General features: G+C 59.0%; 10 protein-coding genes and 1 non-coding gene across 11 annotated transcripts; 6 read left to right on the top strand and 5 right to left on the bottom strand.

Moving 5' to 3' along the window:
• Positions 1-709: 709 nt before the first annotated feature.
• PSEUBRA_005046 (Small GTPase superfamily) lies at positions 710-1369 on the top strand (the record flags this gene model as incomplete). Its single annotated transcript, XM_016438525.1, has 1 exon — positions 710-1369. One exon carries the CDS (start codon positions 710-712, stop codon positions 1367-1369), a length of 660 nt encoding a protein of 219 aa, XP_016290980.1.
• Positions 1370-2569: 1200 nt separating this feature from the next.
• PSEUBRA_005045 (uncharacterized protein) lies at positions 2570-5497 on the top strand (the record flags this gene model as incomplete). Its single annotated transcript, XM_059465445.1, has 1 exon — positions 2570-5497. The coding sequence occupies one exon, from the start codon at positions 2570-2572 to the stop codon at positions 5495-5497; it is 2928 nt and encodes a 975-aa protein (XP_059320483.1).
• A 211-nt stretch (positions 5498-5708) lies between these two features.
• On the bottom strand, positions 5709-7460 carry PSEUBRA_005044 (WD40 repeat; the record flags this gene model as incomplete). The annotated part of the gene is made up of 1 exon (XM_016438481.2): positions 5709-7460. The coding sequence occupies one exon, from the start codon at positions 7458-7460 to the stop codon at positions 5709-5711; it is 1752 nt and encodes a 583-aa protein (XP_016290978.2).
• A 426-nt stretch (positions 7461-7886) lies between these two features.
• PSEUBRA_005043 (uncharacterized protein) lies at positions 7887-10214 on the bottom strand (the record flags this gene model as incomplete). Its single annotated transcript, XM_016438483.1, has 1 exon — positions 7887-10214. One exon carries the CDS (start codon positions 10212-10214, stop codon positions 7887-7889), a length of 2328 nt encoding a protein of 775 aa, XP_016290977.1.
• A 2219-nt stretch (positions 10215-12433) lies between these two features.
• PSEUBRA_005042 (Ubiquitin-conjugating enzyme, E2) lies at positions 12434-13081 on the top strand (the record flags this gene model as incomplete). The annotated part of the gene is made up of 1 exon (XM_059465444.1): positions 12434-13081. One exon carries the CDS (start codon positions 12434-12436, stop codon positions 13079-13081), a length of 648 nt encoding a protein of 215 aa, XP_059320482.1.
• Positions 13082-13402: 321 nt separating this feature from the next.
• PSEUBRA_005041 (Ribosomal protein L18a/LX) lies at positions 13403-14327 on the bottom strand (the record flags this gene model as incomplete). The annotated part of the gene is made up of 2 exons (XM_016438500.1): positions 13403-13732; positions 14139-14327. 2 exons carry the CDS (start codon positions 14325-14327, stop codon positions 13403-13405), a joined length of 519 nt encoding a protein of 172 aa, XP_016290975.1.
• Positions 14328-16058: 1731 nt separating this feature from the next.
• Positions 16059-18353, top strand: PSEUBRA_005040 (Zinc finger, CCCH-type; the record flags this gene model as incomplete). The annotated part of the gene is made up of 1 exon (XM_016438508.1): positions 16059-18353. The coding sequence occupies one exon, from the start codon at positions 16059-16061 to the stop codon at positions 18351-18353; it is 2295 nt and encodes a 764-aa protein (XP_016290974.1).
• A 296-nt stretch (positions 18354-18649) lies between these two features.
• On the bottom strand, positions 18650-19890 carry PSEUBRA_005039 (Cytochrome c oxidase, subunit Va/VI; the record flags this gene model as incomplete). Its single annotated transcript, XM_016438498.1, has 2 exons — positions 18650-18981; positions 19791-19890. 2 exons carry the CDS (start codon positions 19888-19890, stop codon positions 18650-18652), a joined length of 432 nt encoding a protein of 143 aa, XP_016290973.1.
• An 806-nt stretch (positions 19891-20696) lies between these two features.
• On the top strand, positions 20697-22343 carry PSEUBRA_005038 (Clathrin adaptor, mu subunit, C-terminal; the record flags this gene model as incomplete). Its single annotated transcript, XM_016438519.1, has 1 exon — positions 20697-22343. One exon carries the CDS (start codon positions 20697-20699, stop codon positions 22341-22343), a length of 1647 nt encoding a protein of 548 aa, XP_016290972.1.
• A 283-nt stretch (positions 22344-22626) lies between these two features.
• Positions 22627-22720, top strand: PSEUBRA_006518. The gene is made up of 2 exons: positions 22627-22663; positions 22686-22720. It is a non-coding gene; the product is annotated as a tRNA-Val (tRNA).
• A 330-nt stretch (positions 22721-23050) lies between these two features.
• Positions 23051-24289, bottom strand: PSEUBRA_005037 (uncharacterized protein; the record flags this gene model as incomplete). The annotated part of the gene is made up of 1 exon (XM_016438507.1): positions 23051-24289. The coding sequence occupies one exon, from the start codon at positions 24287-24289 to the stop codon at positions 23051-23053; it is 1239 nt and encodes a 412-aa protein (XP_016290971.1).
• Between the last annotated feature and the right edge of the window lie 300 nt (positions 24290-24589).

Raw genomic sequence — 24589 nt, 5'->3', positions numbered from 1 at the left:
AAAGCTTCCACCGTACCGCACGCCCAAGCCAGCCGCAACTCCCCAACCTGACAAGGTGGAGGACCCGCCAAAAAAAATGCGAATAAGAAATGATTTTTTTAACAACCCTCTTGGCGGAGTTTTGCGTTACCAGACTGCGCAGACGCCGGGGATCCTGGCCAAAAATACACAGGAAATTGATAAAGATCGGTCGATTTTTGTGAGGCTCTCAGTTGAGGTGTGCAGCGACTCAGCCGCGTGTTGGTGTGACTTTTGTGAAATCACGAGGTGCGGGCCAGCAGTCACGGTGACGCTTTGTTTGCGTTGAAAGTCGCTTTCTGCCCCTATCACTACCACCACCATCCTCTCCGTATTCGCAATCTTTGTTCAACACCATCGACATTGTCGAGCAACGACAACAACTCACCCCGGCCGTCCCCTATCGCATCCGCACTCAGCGTAGTCATCGCGCCTTCGAAAGCTATCCCTTTGAGGCTCGACGTGCACATCCCATCTGACTAGCTCGGCGCGCCCTCGCACGACCAGAGATCCGTGCGCCTCGCTGCTGTACCGGGACATTCAATCGTCGACTATCAGCGCAGAAGCGCCGTCCCTTCATCCACCCATCGATCGCTGATACCGAGCCTCGAGTATCTGTCGGCGCACTTCCATCAGTACAGTTCGCACCCCGCAAAGCAGCCTCCCACCTCCGACCGCATCCGCAACAAACATGGCTGCAACAAGGAATCCACGACAGCTTCAGTTCAAGCTTGTCTTGCTCGGCGAGTCAGCGGTTGGCAAGTCGAGTCTAGTCCTGCGATTCGTCAAGGACCAGTTCGATGACTACCGCGAGAGCACGATTGGAGCCGCTTTCCTCACACAGACCGTCAGCTTGGATGCTCAGACCACAGTCAAGTTTGAGATCTGGGACACGGCGGGACAGGAGCGATACAAGTCGCTGGCACCCATGTACTACCGTAACGCCAACTGCGCCGTGGTAGTGTACGACATCACGCAGCCCTCGTCGCTGGACAAGGCCAAGGCATGGATCCGCGAGCTGCAGCGTCAAGCGGATCCCAACATCATCATTGCTCTCGCAGGAAACAAAGCCGACCTGGCGAGTACGCGTCGTGCCATCTCGACCGAGGAGGCTGAGAAGTACGCACAGGAGGAGGGCCTGCTGTTCCTCGAGACGTCCGCCAAGGACTCTTCGAATGTTTCGGAACTGTTCACGATGATCGCACGCAAGCTGCCATTGGAACAGGCAGCTGAGCAGCGCGGTGCCGCTGGACGTGCTGGTGCGGCGGGTGCGGGTGCTGCAGGCGCAAGGCCAGGGGTCAACCTCGGAGGCCAGCAAAGCGGTCAGCAGCAAGACGCCTGCAACTGCTGATGCGTCTATACCATTGCACCGAGCAACGTTGACCTTCTGCCTTCTTGACGAACACTTACGCTGCGATGTACGAACCTTCATACCACTTACTTTGCTTTGTAAATACTCTGCTGTCTTGCATGGTCACAGCCGTGCCGTTCTGATCGAGTGCGAGCTGTTGTGCAGTCTGTGGAGGAGAGCAAAGATGGCGACAGTGCGGTCGGACCGTCGGAGGCGAGCAGGCGAGAGACAAGGTCGTTGCTCAATCGACTTCGGTCACTGAGCTCATTCAATAGGTGGCACATGTGTCAGGGCGACGTGGAAGTGGCGAGCAAGAGACGACCTCGCGCTCGTAAAGCACAGCCTCGGCTCTTGCCTGCTGCTTGTGTTCACTTTCATAGACAGCTGGATGCGAGAAGCTAACCCTGCCTTGCGGTGGCGCTGCTTGTCATTTCGATCCCTCGTGGTCGTGCAGAAGGGCTCAGCCCACACAATAGGAGGTGTTGATGAAGTTGAGCCTGATTGCCTGCTTGCTTGTTTGCTCGCTCGTGAGACCATTGCCGAAGTGTGCTGCGATTTTTGCTTTGCCGTCGGATGTGTGAATGCTGTGCTGGTCTGAATTCCTCGCGAGGCTCAGCCAGAGCTCTGCTGTAAGGCCCAACTTGTCTCGCCTTCGCTTTTTTTGGCAGTCAGCTCTCCACACGCCGCACCGACCGCTTTTTCGGCACCATCATCTAGCATCACTCCTGTCCTGCTTGGGTCGCTACTACCACCGGCTCTTACTTCGCATTCACCATTGCTGGCACCAATCCGCACGCATTGTGTCTTGAAGTCGAAGGGGACCGCGCTACCAACAAAACGAACCCACTCCTTGCAGCCACTTCCCATCCCGTCCGGCTTTCTTGGTCATCGGCGCAGAACTTGAACCATCCGACCACCGACTCAGCAAGCAACGACCTCTGATAGTCACCACTTCGATATCTTCACTTTCAAGTCCCTTTCCGTGCCAGCTGCCTTGTAGACGGCTCATCCGGTACCAACCCCTGTCGCTTGACTGAGCGCAGCCTCCACCCAAGCTCTGCGGAACAGTCATCTACGCTCGGCTGCCCACCGACACAACCTCTGGTCACGCTGCATTGGATTCCCACGGTACAGAGGCTCTCTTCTATCCACAGAAATGGCGATGATATCGGGAGTGCGACCGAGTTAGCCCTTCTATAGATGAAGAAGTTCTTCAAGGGAAAGGAGGCAGGGACCATCACACCCCTGCCTCCCGCCAGCCCGCCCGTCTCGAGCCCCTCATTCGGAACACCGCGACTGTTTGAGGAGTATCAGGCCAGAGTCGCATCTCAAACCGCATCGGCAGAGTCGAATCGGCCGCTCTCCTACCAAGCACCCTCTCTCTCGTCACATCACCCTCGCGAGTCCTCCGACGAAGCCCGCTACGCCCAATCACATTTGTCAGCATCCTCTTCGCAGCGTCGTCGCAGTCAGCAGCCCGGCGTATCGCCACGCCAGAATCAGTTTCCTTACCAAGCCAGGGCAACACAGGCGGCAGATGCTGCTTACGATTCATACTCGGATCCAAGCTCGAATCTCCGACCTTCGTACGATCGCAGCAACCACTCCGACTATGATCTTCGCAGCCAACCACCTTCACAACAATCTCACGCTGATCGAAGACATGCCAGCAAGCAGCTCCAACCCTCCTCAGGAATGGCTGCGTCCTTGCCGCCACGCTCACTCCGTCCAGCCCAGCCAGCTGTTAGCCATCGTCGCGATGGCTCGATGAGCAAGCCCATAGCATCGGAACGTGCTTTCCCTCCCCAGACTCGGAGTGGCGCAGCCAACTTCAGCCCTTCGCACTCGCCACCGACGCATCATCCATCTGCCGACTCTAATTGGGTGCGTCATCGCAGGTCCCAGGATTCCGACGACTCGGACCGCGCCGCCTACGATGACACCGCCGCCCCACGCTCCACCGCCTATCCAGTCTACGCGGGTCCTGAAGGCGAGGGCGATGCCGGCGAGGTGCTCATCTCACAGGGTCGCTACGAAGAGACCACTCTTCGTGACCCGCCCAAGGACAAGAGCAAAGGAATGAAGCTCTTCGGATTCTCCACGGGTAGCAATAAGGACAAGAAGGCTAAGCAGCATCGTGACGATGCCCCTTCATCGTCACCTGTCCCTCGAAGCAGTCGTGACAGAGACGATGCTCACCTCATGTCTCCGCCCGTGGACGCACATCCAGACTCTGCGCCCGAACGCTCCAGAGAAGGCGGCTGGATGGACCGCTGGAAGAAGGGCGCACACCAGTATCAAGCGGCGCGGCTGCAGGACAAGGAAGCGGAAGACCTCGTCGCCTCACGCATCGGCTGGATCACCGCAAACGCTCACGAAGAGCAAGACTGGATGCATGTGCTCCCCATCATCGACCTTGTGAGCCAGTCCGAGGCGGCGAGCAAGGAAGCCGCTCGGGCTCTGCGCAAGGAATTCAAGTACGGCACGGTGGATACGCAACGTCGCGCCGTACGCCTTTGGGCGCTGCTGACCCTGAATGCCAGCGATCGGTTCCGTCTGCAGGTGGCAAGCAGGCGCTTTTTGGAGTCCATTGAGGACACCATCGCTTCGTCCAAGACGCCACTCAGCGTCAAGGAGACGATGCTCAGGGTGCTTGGTGTGCTGGCGTTCGAGTTTAGGAACGATGCGGACTTGGCGGCGGTGACAAAGTGCTGGAACAAGGTCAAGCCGAGTGACAGACCGAAGGACGGGGAGCCGCTGAAAAACGATCTGTTCGAATTCAGGCTGCCTCAGCCCTTTCAGCAGCAGCAACAATCACAGCAGCAGCAGCAACAAGGACCATGGCGTCGTACGTCGCAGCGCTACTCTGAGCCGTCAGCTCCTCACCCCGAACTCGCATTCTCGCCCCCTCAACAACCGCCGCCTACCGCCGACCCGCCAACGCAGCTGCATCGCCTGTCAGCTGCGTTCCCACGCACCCAGAAGCCTCAGCCGCCACCCCCCTCACAGCCAACCTGGCAACTGCCGACCTCCAACGGTGGCCCCGTCGACATCATCTCGAACCTCGAAGCGGCGGCAGCATCGATGGAGTCCAAGTCCTATCCCGCCTCGATCGCGTCGCAGCACGACATTGTCGCGGCAGACGAAGACGTGCGTCGGCTGCACGAAGAATGCCAGATCGCACGGAGCAACGCGGCGGTGCTGCTCGACACGCTGCTGCACGAAGGCTTGCACGGTGACACGGCCGAGCTGATTGACGAGTTCTATGGGAAAGTGGTGCATGCGCAGGAGTTGATCGCGTCGCAGATCGCATGGGCGAGTGCGCAGGTGGAGCGGGCGAAGATGGCCGGCGGGGAGGGAAGGGAGGAGGCGCTGTTGGCGGATCTACTCGAGGCACACGGGCGGACAAGTGAGGCGGTGCGTGCGGTGGACGAGGCACGGCGAGTCGCAGAGGAGGAGGAAGAAGAGCGAAGGGTTACCGAGAGGAGCAAGGTCGAGGTGCGACTGGATCGGTCTGCTCTGGCGCAGGACAGCACAGGTGAACTCTACGATCTTACTGCGACACGGGGTCGAAGTGGGATGCTCGGCGTGGAACGTGGTCCCCAAGCTTCCGGTTCGAGGTCCCCCTCTCCGAGCGGCTACAGCAAACCGGCGGTGTTGAGCCCAGGCTCAGGCTTTTCCAGCAACAGCTCGAGCATCCTCTCCCCTGCATCGCACACCACTGTTTCCCGCGGCTCGAGCGGCGCCACCGCCCCACCACGCGCGTCACGACCCCTCCCCGTCCCCCGCTCAGACCAATCATCCGACTCGAGCATCCACCACTCGTCCGCTGCGTCATCGCAGCATTCGCGCGATGCATCGCTCACTCTGCCCGGCGGCACGGGTGGCGGCGGAAGGTCGCCCCTGCCCCAAACGCCAGCTCTCAATATCGATACCTTGCAAAAAGGCGCCATGGAGGAAGATGACTTGCAAACGCCCGTGGTGCCCAGCGCCAAGGCGTTAGGCAAACGAAGGGCTGTCAGTGTCAGGTACCCGACTCCGCCACCGACGAACGGGGAGACGCCGCAGCTGCCACCCTTGCCAGGCAAGACTTTGGCCAACGGAATGGGAGGGTTGAGGTTAGGTTGACGCAGAGGACCAATGCCAAGCATTCATGACAGACATCGGCTCTCTCTCTGTGTCTGTGTGTCTATGTGTCTTTCTGCGTGTCTCTCTGTGTTGTGTGCAAAGATCTGACGGATGTGGTTGACCTTGGGCGAATGTTCGATGTGAATGCATGCGCTGTGTCAAGTGCTCCTCCAAATCAGAAGCTCCTTCTTCTGCGACACCCAGCAGGTCCCTACTCGCCCTCCTCGTACTGACTAAACACCTTCTTCGGCTGAGTCTTCTTCCACGCCTTATCAAACTCCCCCTCGCCCTCCTTAGCGGCATACTTCAGCAGCGCCTCCCGTGGATCGACCCCTAAGTCCTCGGGAGGCGCCCAGATGCTCTGCACGGTACCCTGCATCTCGCCGGCCCCGATGCGCCCGCCTCGCCCTCTACCTTCCATGGGCGCCTGAGGCATGCGCGTCTTCGTTGGATCCGCACGGTCTTTCGCCAGTCTACGTCGTTTTGCGGACTCGGATTGGCCGATGTTCTCGCCCATTTCGATCGGGTACGAGTCGACACCGTCGAAGTTGGTGGATGCGTAGAACGATGAGGTGGTGGATGAGGGACGGGCGAGCGCGAGGAGGATGCCGTTGCGTGAACGAGACGAGTCGTAGTAAAGCGAAAGGGATCCATCGCGGTGCGTGGCGAAGAGCTGGTCCGTGGGTGCAGACCAGTGTAAGCGGATCGGCTGGCTGGCAGTGCGCACAGAGGAGACCGTCTCGAGGTTGAGGCTGTCGAGCGTCACGATCTCCCCTCCCATCGCCTTCTCCGTTGAGATGCAGGTCACGACCGTTCGCGCATCGAAAGGGTCAAAGATGACACTGGTATGCGGCGAGCCGTTCTCCAACCCATTCCTCGTCACTAGTGGGGCTCGTATCGACCGCGTATCCCACAGTTTGACCGTTCCGTCCCCTCCCCTCGTCACCACCTTTCCCCCACTGACCGCGATGCTGCTGGTCCAGCTCCCTACCTCATGCGCACTCACACCCGCCCGCGGCTTCCCATTCAGATTCCCGCGCAAATCCCACATACCCAGCTCACCATCCAACCCGCTTACCCAGAGTTGCTCCTCGTGCACCGCAAGAGCGGTCACTTTGGTCCGTCCGCCACGCTGCTTGCTCTTCAACACCACCATCCCGTCCTGCCCACGCTGCATCGTGTCGGCATCCCAGATGCGGACCGTGCTATCGCTGCCACCCGTGACAAACCTCTCTCCAGCCCAAGCACCGCACGTCAGCGCGCCCACATGACCCGTGGTATTGCGCATATCCCGAAGGTACGGGTCGCCCGCTTTGCACCTCCCCAGCTCGGCACCATCTCTCGTATACAACGACGCCTGACTCGTACCGTTCACCACCAGCAGCGTCCCCCCGGACGGGCTGAAGGAAAGGTCCAAAACCGGGTAGTTCTCTACAGGCTCAAACAGCCGGAATGGCTTCAGGGTGGACGTAAGACCGCCGAAGTCGTAGAGAGAGAGCGTGTGGTCGTACGAGCCGAGGGCGAAGCGCGAGCCGGACGCATCGACGGTGAGCGCCGAGAGGGTTTTGGTGTGTGTACCGGCGAAGAGGGTGGTGGATGATGTGGGTGGGAGGGTGTGTGGCGGGATAGGTGGAGCTGACGAGGAGGCTGGTGGGGGTGCTGGTGGACCAATGTCGTCGTCCGAGTCATCGTCTGAGTCGTCGTCGTCTGAGTCAGAGTCGAGCCCTCTCGCTCGCCTCTCGGCGGCTTGTCGCTCCGCCTCGAGGTTGGCTGCCCGCTCCTCGGCCGTCAGCCCGTCGTCCTCTTCCTCCGTTGCTGCAGCAGGTCGCTTGCCGAGCACTGTCGAGCTGAGACCTTTATCTACATCCTTGGCAGCCCCAGCTGTGCTCGTAGAAGCGGATCTCGAGGCCGATGCGGTGGACGCCTTCTTGCCCGGCCGCCGCCCGAACGACGCCGGCATCATGGCTCGCAGCGCTGCTTCGTCCATCTTTGCCGCCTTCTCGCTTCTGGCTTATCGCTCTCTCCGCGTTCGAGCTGCGTTGAAAGCTAGCAGCGAAATGCTCTGTCGCACCCGTGCGTGTCTGGTGGCGAGACCGAGAGGCGATGCGAATGGATGGGATGGTGAGGGCAAAGAAGGGTACAAAGCTCAGCGAGCTGCACGTCAAAATGCCAATTCCGACTTCCGACGCCTCGCTTTTGTGGAGCAAGCACTCTCCCGGCACCTCCTCGTTGACAGCAGTCACACACAAGATCCTTCCGAATACGTTGCCATTCCGTACAGCAGATAGAAAGACAGTCTGATGCTACATGATACATAAGACTTCGCAGGAAGCACAGATGAGAGACGATTGCCTGCAACGAGTCAAACTTCGAACGCGGCGAGTGTTGCCTACCCCTTCTTGGGGATACTCGCCAGCCTCCACCCATTGACATTCGCCATACTGGCCGCGGTCCCGCTTGTGCCGATCTCAGCGCTCGCTGCGCTCTTCCTCCTGGCCAGTCCGCCGAAGCTCTCGCGCACAATCAGATGCAGACACGTCACAATGATGACATCCTTCAGCTCCTCCCTCGTCAACCCCGCTCCGTCGGGGCCCAACCCGGTGCCGCTGAGATCTGGTAGCGGGAAAGGCACCGCCAGCTGACCGACGAGCTTCGGATGGTGCGGTGCGGGAGACAGCGTTCCCAACGGAATCCGCGTAGTAGGTCCCAGCACGAGGTGGCAGTTCCACGGCGTCTCGCTGTCTTCTGGATCAGACTCGTCGCCGGAATCCTCGTCGCCGTGGTGGATGGTCGAGCCGGCGGTGGTCGACTCGAGCGAGCGACGCGGCGAACGGTGGCCTGTGCCAGAGACAAGCGAGGCGGGACGCGAGGTGCGAGCTGCATCGCCCGTGCTCAGACGCGGAGAACTGGTCTGGTCAACGCCGAGAGATTGTGTCGTCGCCAGATTCGGTTGACGCGGGAGCGAGACGTTGCTCCGACTCGCTTCGCCCGTGTGCCGGTCGACACTCGTCACGGATGCGTTGAGGGATAGGCTGGAGCGGAGCCGTGCTTGTGCTTCGGCGGTCTGGCGTCGAGTCGAGGACTTGCGAGAGTTGCGCGACCATTCGAACCGCACAGGAATCGAAGAGGGTGGTGGGTGGATCTCGTTCCCGCCCATGCGATTGACCATGTTGAAGCGCTTCCATACGCTCGTCAGCACCGGGTTGGAGCCTTCCAGATCCAGCTTGGCGGGCACTGAGGTTGGCTGCCTGCCAAGAGCATGAGTTTCGTGCGGACGCCGATTCCACTTGCGCACCGTCCAAAAGTACCCCTCCGTGCGTTTGCCATCGTGAACTCCTGCGCCAGGGTGCATCTGTGGGATGTCGCCGGTGTTGTGGCCTTTGACGGCATCGTGCTGCGACAGCTTGCCGAACAGGCTTGGTGCTGGTGCCGATCCACCGGTGGCGGTGCGATCTGGAACATTGCTGTCGCGACCAAAGACGCTTCCGCCTGCACCACCTGCAGCGCTATTAGGACGGACACCGAGCGAAAAGCGTTTGAACTTGCCGAGCAGCTTGCCACCCAGATTGCCCTCCACACCGCGAGCCTCCGGCGTCATGGCCTCGAACGAAGTCGGCGGTTCAGCGTTCGAGGAGGCTGCCGCCGCTGAACCGGCCACCTCGCGCGCAGGAGCTGAAAATGCAGAACCATTGTCGACGGCACCACCGGACGAGTCCGTCTCGCTCCTCGGTGAGATGTTGGTGGCGTTCCCGGCTTGCACCGTCAACGATTCCCTTCCGGTCGCTGCCTTCTTTTGTAATGTCGCTAGATCGTTTACGCCATGGATGAGCTCGGCGGGTTCGAGGATGCCAAAGCCATCGAGGTCAATGCCCTTCTTGACGTACTTTGCTACCTTCTGATCTGTGCCCGCATCGCTGACTGTGGTGGACAGGATATGGTGGAAGTTGAGGTTGTAGAGCGGTGTGACACGGCGGCCTGAGCTTGCGGATGCGACCGAGCCCGAGGTCGAAATTTCCGATCCTGCGGAACGAGTCGACCCGATCGAATCCCTCCTGCGCAGCTCGGTCGACGGCGTAGTGGGGAGCTCGCTGCCCGCGGCTGATGATTCCATAGAAGCCCTTCGTTGAGAGCTTTCGCGACGGTTCTGGAGCTGTTGCGGCATGACCAGCTGGATCTGCAGGTTGAGAGGGTTGCTCTGTTTGCTGGGAGGAGGCTTGACGATCACAAGCAGCTCAGGTGGTGCGATCTTCTTGCGACGACGGGCCATGGAGCTGCGTGCAGCTTCGGAAGGGGCTGCGGCGCTCCAGGCTGCTTCGCTGTTGACGCCGCCAAGAGTCGAGCCCAAAGCCGAGAGTCGTTCGTGGCTGAGCTCGTTGGGAGGGCCGCTCATGGATGTTGGTCTGCTGGCGCTCGGTTTCACGACGGAGCCGTCGTAGGGATGCGACCGCATCGAGAGATGGTCTGCTTCGCTGCTTGCGATGGAGCGTCCGTTGAGTGTTGCCTCGGAGGCTTCGCGGTGGTGGTCGCGTGACGACCAATCTGCTTCCGAGCCGTACTGAAAGTGCGCCTTGGGCGTCATGGAAGTGGCACGATCGATCGGCGACATGGGGCCATTGCCGGAGCTGGTTACTCGTGGTCGGCCAGGATCGGTGGGCCCTTGTTCTGCATCTCCGCTGAGCTTGCTGGGGCCGATCCAGCTGGCAAAGAGGCTTGTCATTTTCGAAAGTTGCTCCTGCACCTCCTACCGACGGCGAGAAGCTGTTGCGTTGCGTTGAGTGGTTGGATGTGGAGCCGGATGTGATGCTGATCCTGAAAATGAGGCCCGCCCAGCGCCAGAACCAAGCAGCACGACAGGGGATCCGCAAGATCAAGAGTGTGGCATACGAGAGTGGCGCACGGCTAAGATGAGGTTGCGGGAAGCCGATTTGACGGCGGCGGCGGCGTCGAAAGATCGATGCCGTCCTTCTTTGCGGTTCCTGATGGCGTCCGTGGATCCTTGGTTGGAAAATGAAGTCGAACGAGTGGGTTCAATGTTGGACAACGAGCGGCTGACGCCCGGACCAGACGCCGGGATGAACGCTTGCCAGAATGATTGTGGTTGTGATCCAGAGAATCGGGTTCAGATCGCCGCGCCTTTGAATGCGAATGCAGCTGAGGATGATCCAGGGTTGGCCAGAGTCTCGATGGACAATCCGCTGGTCAGGGTGTTCGGCGTCGATGGGGTCTGCGGCGGAGAGGAGTGATGGTGGGAGAGAAGCAGGAGGCAGAGGTCAGAGTACGAGTAGCAAGGTACAGCCAAGACGAGGCTTGCAGGAGGCTTGGCTTGAAGGATGGAAAGAGAGAGGATGAGCTTTGATGATTGAATGGCGCTCGGCAAGCTCAGTCCGAAAGTGGTTCTGCGTGCTTGCCGCTGATGCATGTTGAAAGGTCAAAAAAGAGAGCTTTGGATCCCGCTCCATTGTGACTGTACCCGTGTGCTTGGACGGAGCTAATATTTATTTTTGTTAAAAGCAAAAAGGGGGGGAATCGAGGTGGAGTGCACCACATCGTCACAGCCATCTGTCTGATCTAGCACAGCCGACAGCAAAAGCATGATGGCAGATTGCAGCATGGTCGTTGATGTCTTTCATGGTGATGATCCGTGGTGTTGATCCGCTGATGCAGATCAGCCCAAAAGCACATTGTCGAGTAACATGTCCGAATGACAATCGTGCGACAGCCAGGTCCGCGGATGGACCGAAATGCATTTGTCAGAGCAGGAGCGGACGGATGACCGCGATTCACGATGGGAAACAGCGACGACGATGCGTGTGACAGAGCAAACAAGACCATGCGACGTGCGTGACGCCTGCATGTCGGATGCGCTATTGTCCGAGTGTAGACACTTGTGCTCTGCTCTGATGCGTCGTAAGAGGCGTGGACAGGTTCTATGTGGGTGAAGCTGCTGCTGATGTTGCTGCTGACGGAGGGTGCCGTGTGAACCGCGGAACATCCGCTCTGAAGCCACGGCTGATCCGCTGCTCTGCTTGAATCTCGCGCTGCACTTGGGCGTTCCGCACCGGTGCAAAAGGGGCCAGCGGAGATGCTAGAGAATGGAGCGGAATTTCCGATCGGAAGCGATCCGAGGCGGTTAGAGCTGTTGTGCTGCTGAGCTCCTTTTCCCTCTTTTCAAAGAGCGATTCGCGGAAGAGTTGTCCCGGGAGACGACGCACACACAGCTCACACGACGATGACGCGCTCTTGTTGATGCATTCACACCCTTCCACGTCGGGACGGATCGTCAGCACGCAGCGCATTGGTCCGCCGTCGGCTTCTCCGAAGGACTTCGTCCGCCCAGACTCTCAACCAGTGTCAGCTTGTGCACACCGCACCTTCATCAAGCGTTCAGACTATGAAACAGAGGGCCCTGCTTACGAATAGAACTGTTTCTATGAAATGCTGCCACGAAAATGAAGGGGCGAATTGAGGTCGCAAAAAGCCCACCATACAATGCGACCTTTGCGCCAGCGTTTCTATAAGTGCCAACACACCTTGAACACCTGAGCGCATCGCCTGGACATCATTGAAGCTGGCCTGCTTCGTCATGACTGGCAACCTCTTTGAGCTGGACTGGGGTTGACGGTCATGGCAGCAGGGTGGAGAGACCTGAGAGCCCCAATCGGCACGACCCTGAATCGGGGCATGCTGAACCCTTGCTTGTCGCCAAACCTTAATAGAAGTTCAACACCAAAAGTCCAACACTTCTAGGCAGCATCATCACCAACGTCCTCGTCGTCATCCTTCGGCATCAACTCTATCTCCCCGCACGACGTCAATCAGCAATTTGACACCGCGCCGCATCATCTCCATTGACCAGTAGCATATATACTCCGAATCTCGCCAGAGCACCATCCCTCATAGGCTCTCGCTGGACCCTTTGCACCCTCAGAACAAACGATGGTCTCTCCGACGACGGTCAAGGCGCTCCTGCGCGAACTTACCTCTTTGCAACGCAACCCGCCCGCAGACATCCGTGTCGCTCTCTCGGAAGCCGACATCCTCTCCTTCTCCGGCTGGATCCTGGGTCCCCCATCCACGCCTTATGCCGGGGGCTTCTTTCGGGTCACATTCAATTTCGATGGCGTCGACTTCCCCAATGCACCCCCCATCTGTCGGTTTGCCACCCCCATCTTCCACCCCAACGTCTCACGGAGCGGGGAGATCTGCGTATCGAGTCTCAAGAAGGACTGGAAGCGCGAGTACGGGATAGAGCGGATTCTCGTGACGATTCGTTGTCTGTTGGTGGAGCCGAACCCGGACAGTGCGCTGGATGCCGAGGCGAGCAGGTTGATGCAGGAGGACTGGGCGACGTACGAGGAGACAGCGAGGTTGTGGACGAGTGTGCACGCCGAAAAGAGGCCTGCTTGCTTCGAGGAGGACAAGGCAGAGCAGGGTCGAGTCGCAGCGTCCGAACCAGCAAGACCGTCGGTTGTGCCGACACTGCCTGTGTCATGCTCAGCATCCGCATCGGCAGCGACACCGCACACCATCAAAGCAGCCAAATCCGTCTCAGCAGCACCTAAGCGCGGCTTACGCCGACTGTAAACCTCGAAACATCTCACTGTATTCTTATCAACGTACCAATGACACACCATCGCGAAGAGTCCACAGCCACACTTTCGGGAGAACAGATCGAGAAGCAAATTGACATTGCCAACAGCAGTGAATTTTGTATCCCTCCCGACAGCGTCGTGGAGAGATGTGTACACAGGGCGATCGTCGTGACGAATGTCCCGTGCTGATATGTATGTGTGGATGTGCGAGTGTGTAAAAATCAACCCCGAGTGCAGACCGAGAGACGGTTCAGCAACAGGGAGCCGATCCGACCGACATATGTGATGGTACAAGTGGCGAAGAGCGATGCATTTAGTAGAAAGTGTTGGGGCGCTGGCCGGCGAAGGTGCCAACGTGGCGGGGGCGACGGTGGGGGAGGGGGAACTTGAGACCAGGGGCCATGAGCTGCTTGATGTAGGGGCGCTTCACGTCCTCGTTCTTCTCAATCTCGGCAATCTTGAGGATGTGGATCGAGGCGAAACGGGCACGGTGACGAGCAGCCATGTCCTGGTACAGCGACTCGGCAGCCTCGGAGCGCGACAGAGCGCGGAACTCCTTGTACATGTTGTGGGTGCCCGATCGCGAGTTGTATCGCAGCCAGACAGCGAAGTTCTTGACCTTGAGGGGCTTCTTCTCGTGGATCTGTGGGTGGTGAATCAGTGGAGGGAGGGTCAGTCTGCTGGTCGTAGACGTGGTCATGAAAGCGCGGACATGTCGAGAGAAGCATTGCATCCGACGGCGCCACCACAAATCCTGCTCCCAGGGCTGCATTATGCCAGACTACAGAAGCCATCTGCCGACTTCGAGACGGTCACAGGGACAGTATGAGCCCGTGTATGACGTCCGAGCTGGCCTTTGTCGATCCTGGCCTTCGTCAATCCTGACCACGCGTTATCGTTGCGTACGACCTATCTTTGTCGGATGGAATCCCAGCAATGCTTGCGCCCATCTGCGTCCTTCTGCCATGATGCCTGATGCTGTCCAATGCGGTGGTCTGATCGTGGTCTTCTTCCCGTCGACATGTCCTTTTGCAACGCTGAATACTTACAGCGTGGATGGCAACAATCTCACCGGTGGCCTTCTTCATCTTTCGGAGCTGACGAACGAAGTACCAGAAACGAGACTCGGCGACCGACTTGTTGACGGCGAAGATCCTCATGCGGTAGAGCTTGGGAGAGGGCTCCTTCTCGGTGGGAAGGTGGCGACCGATCACCATGTACTCAGTGAGGCGAGTCATCTTGAAGACTGTGGTGGTCAATTGTAAAGACGATGGTGGCGTGAGGTCAGTAAGGCTGCTCGCAGCTGCTGGGATGAAAGCTGGTCGATGATCGCATCAGCAGAGGCAGGGATGTTGATGGAGTCCTGAATGCGGGCCGTATCGAAACGTTGATCGAACTGGCTGATGCTATTCGACGCTGCCATGCTTGTGCCAACGGCCCTTCCGTCGGTAAAGATGTGCCGCGCAATCGAAGTATATCCTGTGACTGCTCTGCCGTAGTGTAGCCTGGGTAGCCACAATGGTATCTACGAGGCAGCATCTGCAAGTTGCCATGTACCTTCCCCGCCAATCCGAGACTGTGGAACACAGTGTCTTTCCTGCGACCCAGACACCAATGCTTCATGTCCAGCCAGTGTCGGAAAGTCTACCAAGGGACCAGTCTACTGACGTACATGCTGGTGTTGTGTGGGTGTTGCGAATGAATGATCTGAGGATGGTAGTTGATGTTATAGCTGGCTGGGACTGGGACGGTCGAAATGCGTGCTGGTCGGATGTGTGGTTCTGAGGCTGCTGATCCTGCGATGCTTCGCACTGGTGATGCCTGCTGCTGATGCGACCTATGTGTTGCTGAAACTTACAATATTTGTCGACGGGGTTGAAGGGAGGTTGGTCGTGGGGAGAGGCGGGAAGGATGGCGACGAACGATCTCGAAATGCAATCACTCCAGCTGCGGTGTGGAATTGAACTCACTCTCAAGCCTGCGGTGCTTGGTGAGCAGCTCTCAGCACTGAGCTGCCTTGGCGGAACACGGCTTGGCTGACTCTCAGCTGGACCTTCTTGTCAAGCCTCGACCGCAACACTGCGCCGTGCTGCCTAATCCATTTCGCCTTTCACAAATCTAGGCTGCAGCTCGCAGTCGAGTCTACGAATGGCAGTTTGCGAACAGCCGAAATGGAAATTTACAGTTATACACGTGACCCTTCCCTGCTCTGTCGAAAGGGTGCAAGGCGTTTTTCTTTTACTGTTAGTTCGTATATGCACCACATTCTCGAAAGCGAGCGCAAAGCGATCTTATCGATCCGATGTCGTATCGGCGATGCGCCGCAGGCTCAGAGCCCCCCTCATCGCAAAGCACTCAGCCATTCCCGCTGCTAGACCTCGTTGCCCTTCGCCCCTGCTCGCATGAGCTTGTGCTTTGGAAGCATATTTGCTGCTGAGCAAGACTGCACCTCTCGTCGAGCAAGTAAGTTTGCAGGCAGATGGTGCGGGCCTGTGGGACATCCTCAGCTAGGTGGAGGCGAGCAAGCCAGATAAGTGGCTGCATGCTGGCTCAGTGATCACTTCGAAATTTGAATGCAGTTGGATCCCCACGTCGAGGCCGAGAAGCCTTGCGAAGAAGAGAGCGCGGGCGGACGTCAGTCTGTGCCCACCAAAACCAAAAAGAATCAACTCGGAAACGCGCTCTCGATGAGCACAAGCCGACGTGTTAATCGCCTGCATCACCTCATCCCATCACTACCATCTCGCGGTCTCGCAACAGCTCATCGCCGCACAGCTTGACACACGCTCCGATATCTCCGAAGGCTACGATCAGGTCAGACCGCTGATCAGCACGAAACCACGTGGCACTGTGCACTTGGCAACTTGCAGACGACCGTCCGCACCATTTGAGACGCCGGCCCTAGCACGACTCTAGCTCAGCACGCAACCGCCGCAGCTGTCCGCCCCGGCCCGACCATCTCGCCAGCCATGCTGTTCGACGAGGCTCACACCGACGACCTCAAGGCGTGGCTCACCGCTGAGCTCGGCCCAATATGCGATGCAGATCCAGAGGTGCTCGCCGACTACGTCCTCGCGCTTCTCAAGCACGAGAGCCCCGAAGCAGAGCTCCAAACGCTTCTCACTGAGCAGCTCGAAGACTTCTTGGCAGCCGAGACCGAGCCTTTCGTCGCAAAGACATTCCAGGCGATAGCCGACAAAGCATACCTTCCCCAATCGGAATCGCAATCCGCCGACACAGCCGCCGATGCGCAGGCACATGCATCCACATCCGACCTTGCAGGCGACACATCCACATCAAGGAAGCGAAGAGTGGACGACGATGGTGGTGCCGACGATAGCGCGCGCTCTCCGCCAAGGCAGACCCGACGATTGGCAGACAATGCAACGCCCGGCTCGGACGCTGGTCGAGCACGAGAGCGCGATGCCAGGGAGAGGAGCGCAGCAGAAGGTTCCGATGCGAACGGCTCGCAGAACGACGGCGCACGCAGGGACAATCGACCTAAGCAACTCTGCAGAGACTACCACAACAAGGGCTTCTGCCCGCGTGGGGCAAGCTGCAAGTTTGATCACTCGCAGCCGCAGCAACCGCCTTTCCAGATGGGTGGCATGATGGGACCTGGCGGTCCGAACACCATGCAAGGCCACCCGATGATGTTCCAAGGCGCACCATTTGGCATGCCTCCCCAAGGGTGGCACCCTAGCATGGGCCCACCACCGGGGATGGGTCCTGCGAACGGTGGTCCAGGCGGACCACCGTCTCAGCAGCAGAACGGCGATGGACAGAACTTGGCCACCCGAATGAGCGGGCAGCTGCCACCGCAACAGCCCGACGCTGCCCCCTTCGGTACTCACTCCGGGGCAGGATCTTTCAACGGCGGCATGGGTCCCGGAGGTCGAGGCGGTGCAATGGGCGGACGAGGTCGTGGCCGTGGAGGCGGACCTCCCGGCACCTTCCAATCCTCCCGTCGATCCAACACCACGCTTGTCATCGAAAACGTCCCTGCTGACAGCCTCGATCTCATCAAAGTCAACGAGTACTTCAAGAAATTTGGCACCATCACCAACATCAGCATCGACAAGCCCGGGTCCAAGGCGCTGGTCAGCTATTCACAGCCATCGGAAGCCAAGACTGCGCACGAGAGTCCCGACGTCATCTTTGGCAACCGCTTCGTCAAGGTGTACTTCCAGCGTCTGGATGAAGCTGCTGGAGCGGCGGCTCCTGCGACAACGCCGCGCCCGCCGCCCGCTGCCGCAGCCCCGCCACGAAACAACTTTGTACCGGGCAAGACCTCCAACGTATACCACGCACGTCCACCCGTTGCGGGAGGCAGTGCTCCCACCGGCAGCGCCGGCGCACCAGGTGCCATGTCAGAAGAGCGCAAAAAGCTATTCGAGGATCAACGCGCCAAGCAGGCCGCACTGGACGCCCAGCTCGCCGAGCAGAAGACGCTTCTCGCCAAGTTTGGCAACAAGGACCTTTCTGCCGAAGAGAAGAAGCTCACCATGACGCAGCTCAAGGCGCTCGGAGACGAGATCAAGACTGCGACGGAAGCGGTCAAGGCGGCAGTGGAAGCATTGCAGGCTGCTCCCAAGGAAGCTGCCCCTCCTGCGGACGCGGGGAGCTGGAAAGCGGAGAAGGAGAAGCGGGAGAAGGAGCAGTTGGACCGAGAGCTGGACCTGCACGCCAAAGGCTCCGAGCCCGCCTCGACGACCGAAGAGCTCAAGAAGAAGCTCGAGTCTCTCAAAGCCGAAGCTGCCTCGTTGGGCATCGATGGTGCTGGCGGGGCCGCTGGCTACGGGTTCAACGCGCGCGGTCGAGGTAGGGGAGGGTACGTTCCACGCGGTCGTGGCGGATACCAGCCGTACGCGGCACGCGGTGGAGCCATGGGTGGCCCCAACCGCAGCTTCCGCATCGACAACCGCACTACGAAGTTGAAGATCCAGGATCTGCCCGCGGGAACGGACGAGGAGAAGGTCAAGCAGCACTTTGCCACCTTTGGCGAGCTCGAGTCGTTCGACGGCACAGAGGGGACCGTGGTGTACAAGGCCAGGGCGAACGCGGAACAAGCGCTGAGGGCGGGTGCGGAGATCGAGGGCGTCGGTTCGGTCAAGCTTTCGTGGATCCAGCCGCCGCCTACTGCGACAACAACGGGCGTCACTGCAGATGTTGAGGGTGGATCAGCAGCACCCGAAGGTGAAGCAACGAGTGGAGCGGGAGAGGAGGAGTACGATGAGGACAGAGACTCCAGCTGGAAGCGCTAGTCGCCTTCATCTCCAACTCAGGCCATGCCGCACAGACATCTTCGCCGCAATTGTATCGCACCGCGCAATCACAGTCACATCCTCAGAGAGACCCAGACCATCAAGGTCGGGGTTTCACGCTCGCCCATCCGCGGCGCAGCAGCTTATCGCTCACACCTCTTCTCAGACTGCGCGTGTTTGTGTGCATCTATAATCTCTCCTCCTTCACATCCAACCTCGGGCTCTGCCCCACGCAGCGCAGCGATTCAAAGCGTGTTTTAGATTGACGAGAGGAGGCGAAACAATCTAGGGCGTGATCATGCCGAGTACATCTCCTCCTTGAGCTGGATGCCCAGTTCCTCGCGGACGCTCTTGAGGGCGTCGACGTACTGCTTGTACTGGTTCTCGTTCTCGACCTTTTGCTTGATGCCTTCGAAGATGCGGACGGCGGTCGAGTAGTCGTTGACGCGGCGGCTGGCGCGGAGGGCCGACTCGATCACCTCGGGCGAGGGCACGAGATCGTAAGCGAAGCAGTTGTTCAGACCACGTTGGAGCTCGAACAGGTCTTCGACCGCATCGAAGAACCCGACGTAGCGCGAGTTGAAGGCGTCAAACGACTCCTCCTCGTGGTGCGCGGCGTAGCCTCGGACTGTAAGAGAGAATAGGAGGAACAAAAGGGGTCAGCTTGTTGGAATGTGAGAGAACGAGCCGCAGCGCTTCTTCCGATCAGGTTGGGTCAGCAATCAAAGCGCAGCTGCAGCAGTTGTGAAGCGCAGAGCAGAGCAGCGGAGGTTGTCGGCAGCGCAGCACTGGCAGCAGATGGTTGGCAGTCAAGCATGGCCGAGTTGTTGGAACTGGGGCGGTCAATTTGTAACGAGCCGGATCTGTCGGTTGCGTCGCAACGATACGGTCATCGAGATCGATGCTCCAATCCATACGGCTGGCCATTCGTCTTGCCGATGATCGACAGAACGTTTTGCCGACACCAACGCCAATTGGAGCGGTCCCTCCTTTCGCTAAGTCGATGCCGGCTGATGACTTTGGTAGCTATTGTCAGGCTCGGCTGCGAACGGAAGAGGCTCCCAGGCCGAGACAGCCTTGCGAACACTGAACCTGCTGCCTCAGTGATCGGACCCATTGATGGTGCGTCCAGTACTCGCGCGTGCGGATGTGCCGACAAACTGATCGGTGTCGATGACGTATGGGCGTGTGCGGTGTTGTTGGCGAAAGCTGGTGTTGTGGATTCGGTGGATGCCGATGCTGCTGGTGGTACCGCTGCCTTTGCTGATAGTGCTACTAATTCGCTACTGATACCGTGGCTGCTGCTGCTGCTGCTGACGCTCATGCCCTGGCTTGTGACTTTGCGAGCTAGATCGGAATCGTATCGGAATCTGCGTGCGTCGATGGGATGCATTCCCACGCTAGATCGGAAGAAGCGATGAAGAGGTGACTACTTACCCTGCTGGCGGGCGACAACAGGGGCGGCGCGGCCGAGGAGAGCGGCACGAGCCGAGGTGCTGACGGCGGCGGTTCGGATGGCTCCGGTGAGGAACGACATGTTGGTGAATGGATGAGGATCGAGGGTGATGGAGGATGGATGAGTACCAACTTCAAGTTTACGCAACGATTTCGAGAAGAAGCGAGCGAGTCCAAACGTGGAGCGTGGATAGGATCAAGCGACGATCCTGTCTCTGCCGTCACCAGAGATCTCTGTGCAAGCCCCGGGTTGAACCACATCGCCTTCTGCTGCCTTGCAAAAGGGCCAACTCGCGCAAAATTCCACATTTCACTCAAGACCTGCCTCTTCCCTGACCGTTCCGTCGCTCAGATTTCAAATCCGACCGTGACTTTCGCACGGGAAGAAGACACGATCGATCGACTGACTGACCAAATGACTGACTTCAAATTTCGGGCTAGCAGAGCGCGGTGTCGATTTTTCGAGCTGCTTTTGGCATGTTAAGAGGCAGACGCGCTCCAATTTGGAACAAGACGTGGAAGCCTTCCTTTGCCTTTTGGCTTGCGCTCGAACCAGCCTTTTCGTTGATTCAAGAAGCTCTTGGCCGACCCTCTCCCGCGTTTCCCAGCTGTCGTTGCCAGAGAGCGAGACCGACACACCCACGGACACGCTGGCTGTTGCTCACATCGACAGTTGACACTTCTTCTCAACATATCTGTCACCATCACCTCTTCCACTTCTCTTCGGCCGCATCCCTTCGCCTTCGCGATCAACCGTTTGCGCTGGACGTTCGCACCGAGACTTGCGCCGCACCACGACCGAAGCTGCGAACCGCCTCGGCAACGACCGTTCTCACTTCGTCGCATCATCATTTTGGCATTCGTCACGTCCTGTGAGGCTCGTTCACCATGGTCATTCTCGCCGCTTCCGTCTCTACACGAGGCGGTAAGCCCGTCATCAGCCGTCAATTCCGTGACATGCCAAGATCGCGCATCGAAGGCCTGCTCGCATCCTTTCCAAAACTCATCTCCGCCGGCTCGCAGCACACTTCGGTCGAGACCGATGCCGTCCGCTTCGTATACCAGCCGCTCGAGGACCTCTACATGATCCTCATCACCAATAAAAACTCCAACATCCTCCAAGACATCGAAACGCTCCACCTCTTCGCCCGCGTCACGTCCGACATTTGCAGATCGCTCGACGAGAGCTCGGTTCTTCGATACTCCTTCGAGCTCCTAGGTGCGTTCGACGAGATCGTCTCTCTCGGCTACAGGGAGAATGTGAATCTCACGCAGGTCAGGTCAATCCTCGAGATGGAGTCGCATGAAGAGAAGATCCAGGAGATCATCGAGAGGAACAAGGAGATGGAAGCCAAGGAGGAGCTCAAGCGTCGCGCAAAGCAGCTCGAGATGCAGCGCAGGGACGCCGCTCGTCGTGGGCAGATGGGCGGGAACTCTGGCGGGTTCGGCCAGTCGGGCGGATTTAGCTCGAATCGCTTCGAGCCACCACCTACGCAGGCGCCTGTACAGACCGGCTTCTCGTCCAGTTCCACACCCGCTGCCAAGCCGTTCAAGGGCAAAGGCATGCAGCTGGGCAAGAAGTCCAAGGGTGCCGACCTGCTCGGCGCCATGGGCGGCGATCTGGCTGCTGCGGCCGCCGCGGCGGATGAAGAGCTCACCGCTGCTGCCAACGCCGCCTCCGCTTCGCTGGCTGCTGCAGCTTCGGCCCCGTCAGCGCGTGCACCAGCAGCGACACCAGCCGCCGTCGACCCGCTCGACCTCCTCGAGCCCGTCCACCAAGAGCCCGTTCACATCGTCATCAAGGAGCGCATTTCCATCTCAGGCAACCGCGATGGCGGTCTCGAGTCGCTCGAGATCAAAGGCGACCTTCTTCTCAAGATCACCGACCCGTCTCTCGCCAAGGTGCGCGTCCAGCTCTCTCCACCGGATGCCGACAACCTCGTCCTCTCCGCTGGCGACTTGCAGTTCAAGACGAACCCTCAAGTGGACAAAGCGGCGTGGACATCGGATCGGGTGATTGCGCCACGCGACGCACGCAAGCCGTTCCCAGTCAACCAGTCGCTCGGCGTCCTCCGCTGGCGTATGGTGACCAAGGACGAAACGGCTTTGCCGCTGAGCATCAACTGCTGGCCTTCACCCAACGGCGAAGGCGGTTGCGATGTTTCCATCGAGTACGAGCTCGAGAACGAGACTCTCGGTGAATTGCGGAGCGTCATCATCGCCATCCCTCTTCCGGAAGGGTCCGTGCCATCCGTCGAATGCCCCGAAGGAAGCTGGGCGGTCAACGACGAGACTAACAATCTCGAATGGTCCCTCGAGAGTATCAGTGGCAGCAACAAATCGGGCAGTCTCGAGTTCAGCATCACGGAAGGCGCAGACAACGTGGACGTGTTCTTCCCCGTCGTGGTCGACTTCGTCTGCGAAAAGACCCTGTGCAATGTCACGGTCGCAGATGTGGTGCTGACGGACACCAGCAGCCCGACAAAGTTCTCCCAACAGTCGGTGCTCAGCGCCGAGACGTATGTCATCAACTGATGCGCAGCGCGTACCTTTGTAGCTTTGACAATATACACTTGTTTTTTCACGTCGACGCTGTTCGGGCCTGCATTTGTGCTCCTCTGAACGAGAATGACCTGCAAAATATGAGCAGACGACTGCATGAGCCAGCCTCGGGTTCCTCCAGACAGTTAGGATCCACCACGAAGCTGGATAATGGCGGGGCTCGAGCGTTGGCAAAGGTAAGACTTTGAGATCTCAGGTATGAGACAAGATTGACGCTATATATACGCATATGAAGGCGGTCAGTGCATGAGCAGCAGCTTCGATCGATTAGCGGTCAAATCACGCCCTTCACAAGCAGCGCTTTCAGGAAGAAAGCGGGTGAGCCCCCGGTTCGATTCCGGGTCGAAGCACGAAAAATTTTTATGCCGTTTTTTTGCATCCTACAGACGCGCAAGAGTCAGGAGAACACTCTGACGAAGTTTCGAGGCAGGTTTATAAGCAGACGGAGGAGTAATGGTGGGAAACAGATTTTTTGAGATGGTGGTTTTGGACGAGCAAAGGGGGTGAAGCGTGCTCGGGCCGCTTCATTTCGCGGTGGGTGGTGACACGTGGAGACGCATTGCATCGCAACACATGCAGACGGTCTCCGGGCCTACACAAGGTGAACAATGGAGAAGAACAAATGTCATCGAGCAAGTGTCGATCTGGAGCATACAAACGGAGCCTTTTTGAGCCGATCACTAACGCGAGGGCGGAGGAGTGCTGGTCATGTTGTTCTCGATGATGCTCTCCTGCTCCAGCATCAATGCCTGTTGTTCGGCCCACATCTCGGCTGTGGGCAAGAAGGGCATCCAGGGCATGCTGTAGTTGGGCAAATTGGTGATGGACACCACACCACCCTGCTGGGTCGAGGCGTCGCGGATGCGAAGGCCGGTCATGGTGTTGAACTTGATTGGCGGGAGGGCGGGGTCGCCGTTGATGCACATCAGGACCTTGGGCGTCGAGGTTGCGCCGTCGCGCTTGTGCAGGAGAGTGTCGATGAAGATGGAGGAAGACGACACGGGCAACATGTCTCGACGCGACAGAGGGGAGGATGAGGAGGCGAGCGCTCGCTGGTATTGGTCGATGGTCAGCAGCTGACCACGATAACGGATGTAACCGCCGGGGGTGGGGTTGGTGTTGCGTTGGTCACCTGCACCGGCACCCATGCCACCGTTGATGTCTGCAGAGCCGCCAGAGACACCACCACCGTTGGCAAAGGGGCCAATGCCTCCAGCGCCTGCACTATCGCTCAGACCAGCGTCACTGCCTCCGGCGAACCCGCCAGCACCAGTATCCTGCTGATCACCAAAGCCTGAGCGGGTACCAGCGCCACCGGGGTAGCCAGACCCAGGATAAGCGCCTCCGACGCTCCCTCCCTGACCTCCGTTATAGACGGGCTGCTGCTGACCGGCGAATCCGGAGCCCGTGCCAACGTTGGGGTTGCCGTTGAAGCCACCTCCGGTGACTCCAGCGCCTCCAGCGCTGGCTTGACCGGCACCAGCAAAGCCTTGACTTCCGCCGCCGACGCTGCCATCGCCAGGATTGGCACCAGCGCCAGCACCAGCACCAGCGCCGCCAGCACCTCCACTACCATCCTGCTGACCACCACCAGCACCGTCATTGGCACCACTCACGCCAGCAGCGCCTTCCTGACCGTCATCTTCGTCCTCGACGGGCACATCAACATGCACACACATCCACCCACCGACCAACCCTCCTCCGCTCAGCGTCTCGCTAGCTAGCCTGGGCACCATACCCGTGGCGTAGGGGTAGGGCATCTTCTCCATCACCGTCACGCCTCCCACCGCCGGCTTGGGGACATTAGCCTCAGACGAGGCGGGCAAGGGGACACTGCCGAAGACCCAGTCTGACGCCTTGGAGGAGATGCGCGTGAGCCAGGAGGCCACTGAACGCGATGTCAGGCGGTGATGCACCATTCGAGGAGGATGGTGGGGATGGTGCACAAGGATTGGCGTGAGCGCTGACGCGCAGAGGAGAAGCGGCAGGATGACCACCAGCACCGTGGGAAGCTGGGAACTGTTTGAGGCGAAGATGATCTTCATCGTGATCTTTTGGCGAGAGACGACTTCTCAAGACGAGTGAGAAGGAGAGTGGCGAGGGAAGACAGGAGGGAAGGGCGCAAAAGACGCTCCTGCCCTTGCCTTTTTGTGTGCCAACAGTCGAGCCAGACCGTCCGTTGAGCAGACATCGACTTCATCTGCGTGATGAGATGGGTG

This window comes from Kalmanozyma brasiliensis (assembly GCF_000497045.1).
Source record: "Kalmanozyma brasiliensis GHG001 unplaced genomic scaffold PSEUBRA_SCAF4, whole genome shotgun sequence".
NCBI lineage: Eukaryota > Fungi > Basidiomycota > Ustilaginomycetes > Ustilaginales > Kalmanozyma > Kalmanozyma brasiliensis.
This window is presented reverse-complemented; position numbering and strand designations above follow the sequence as displayed.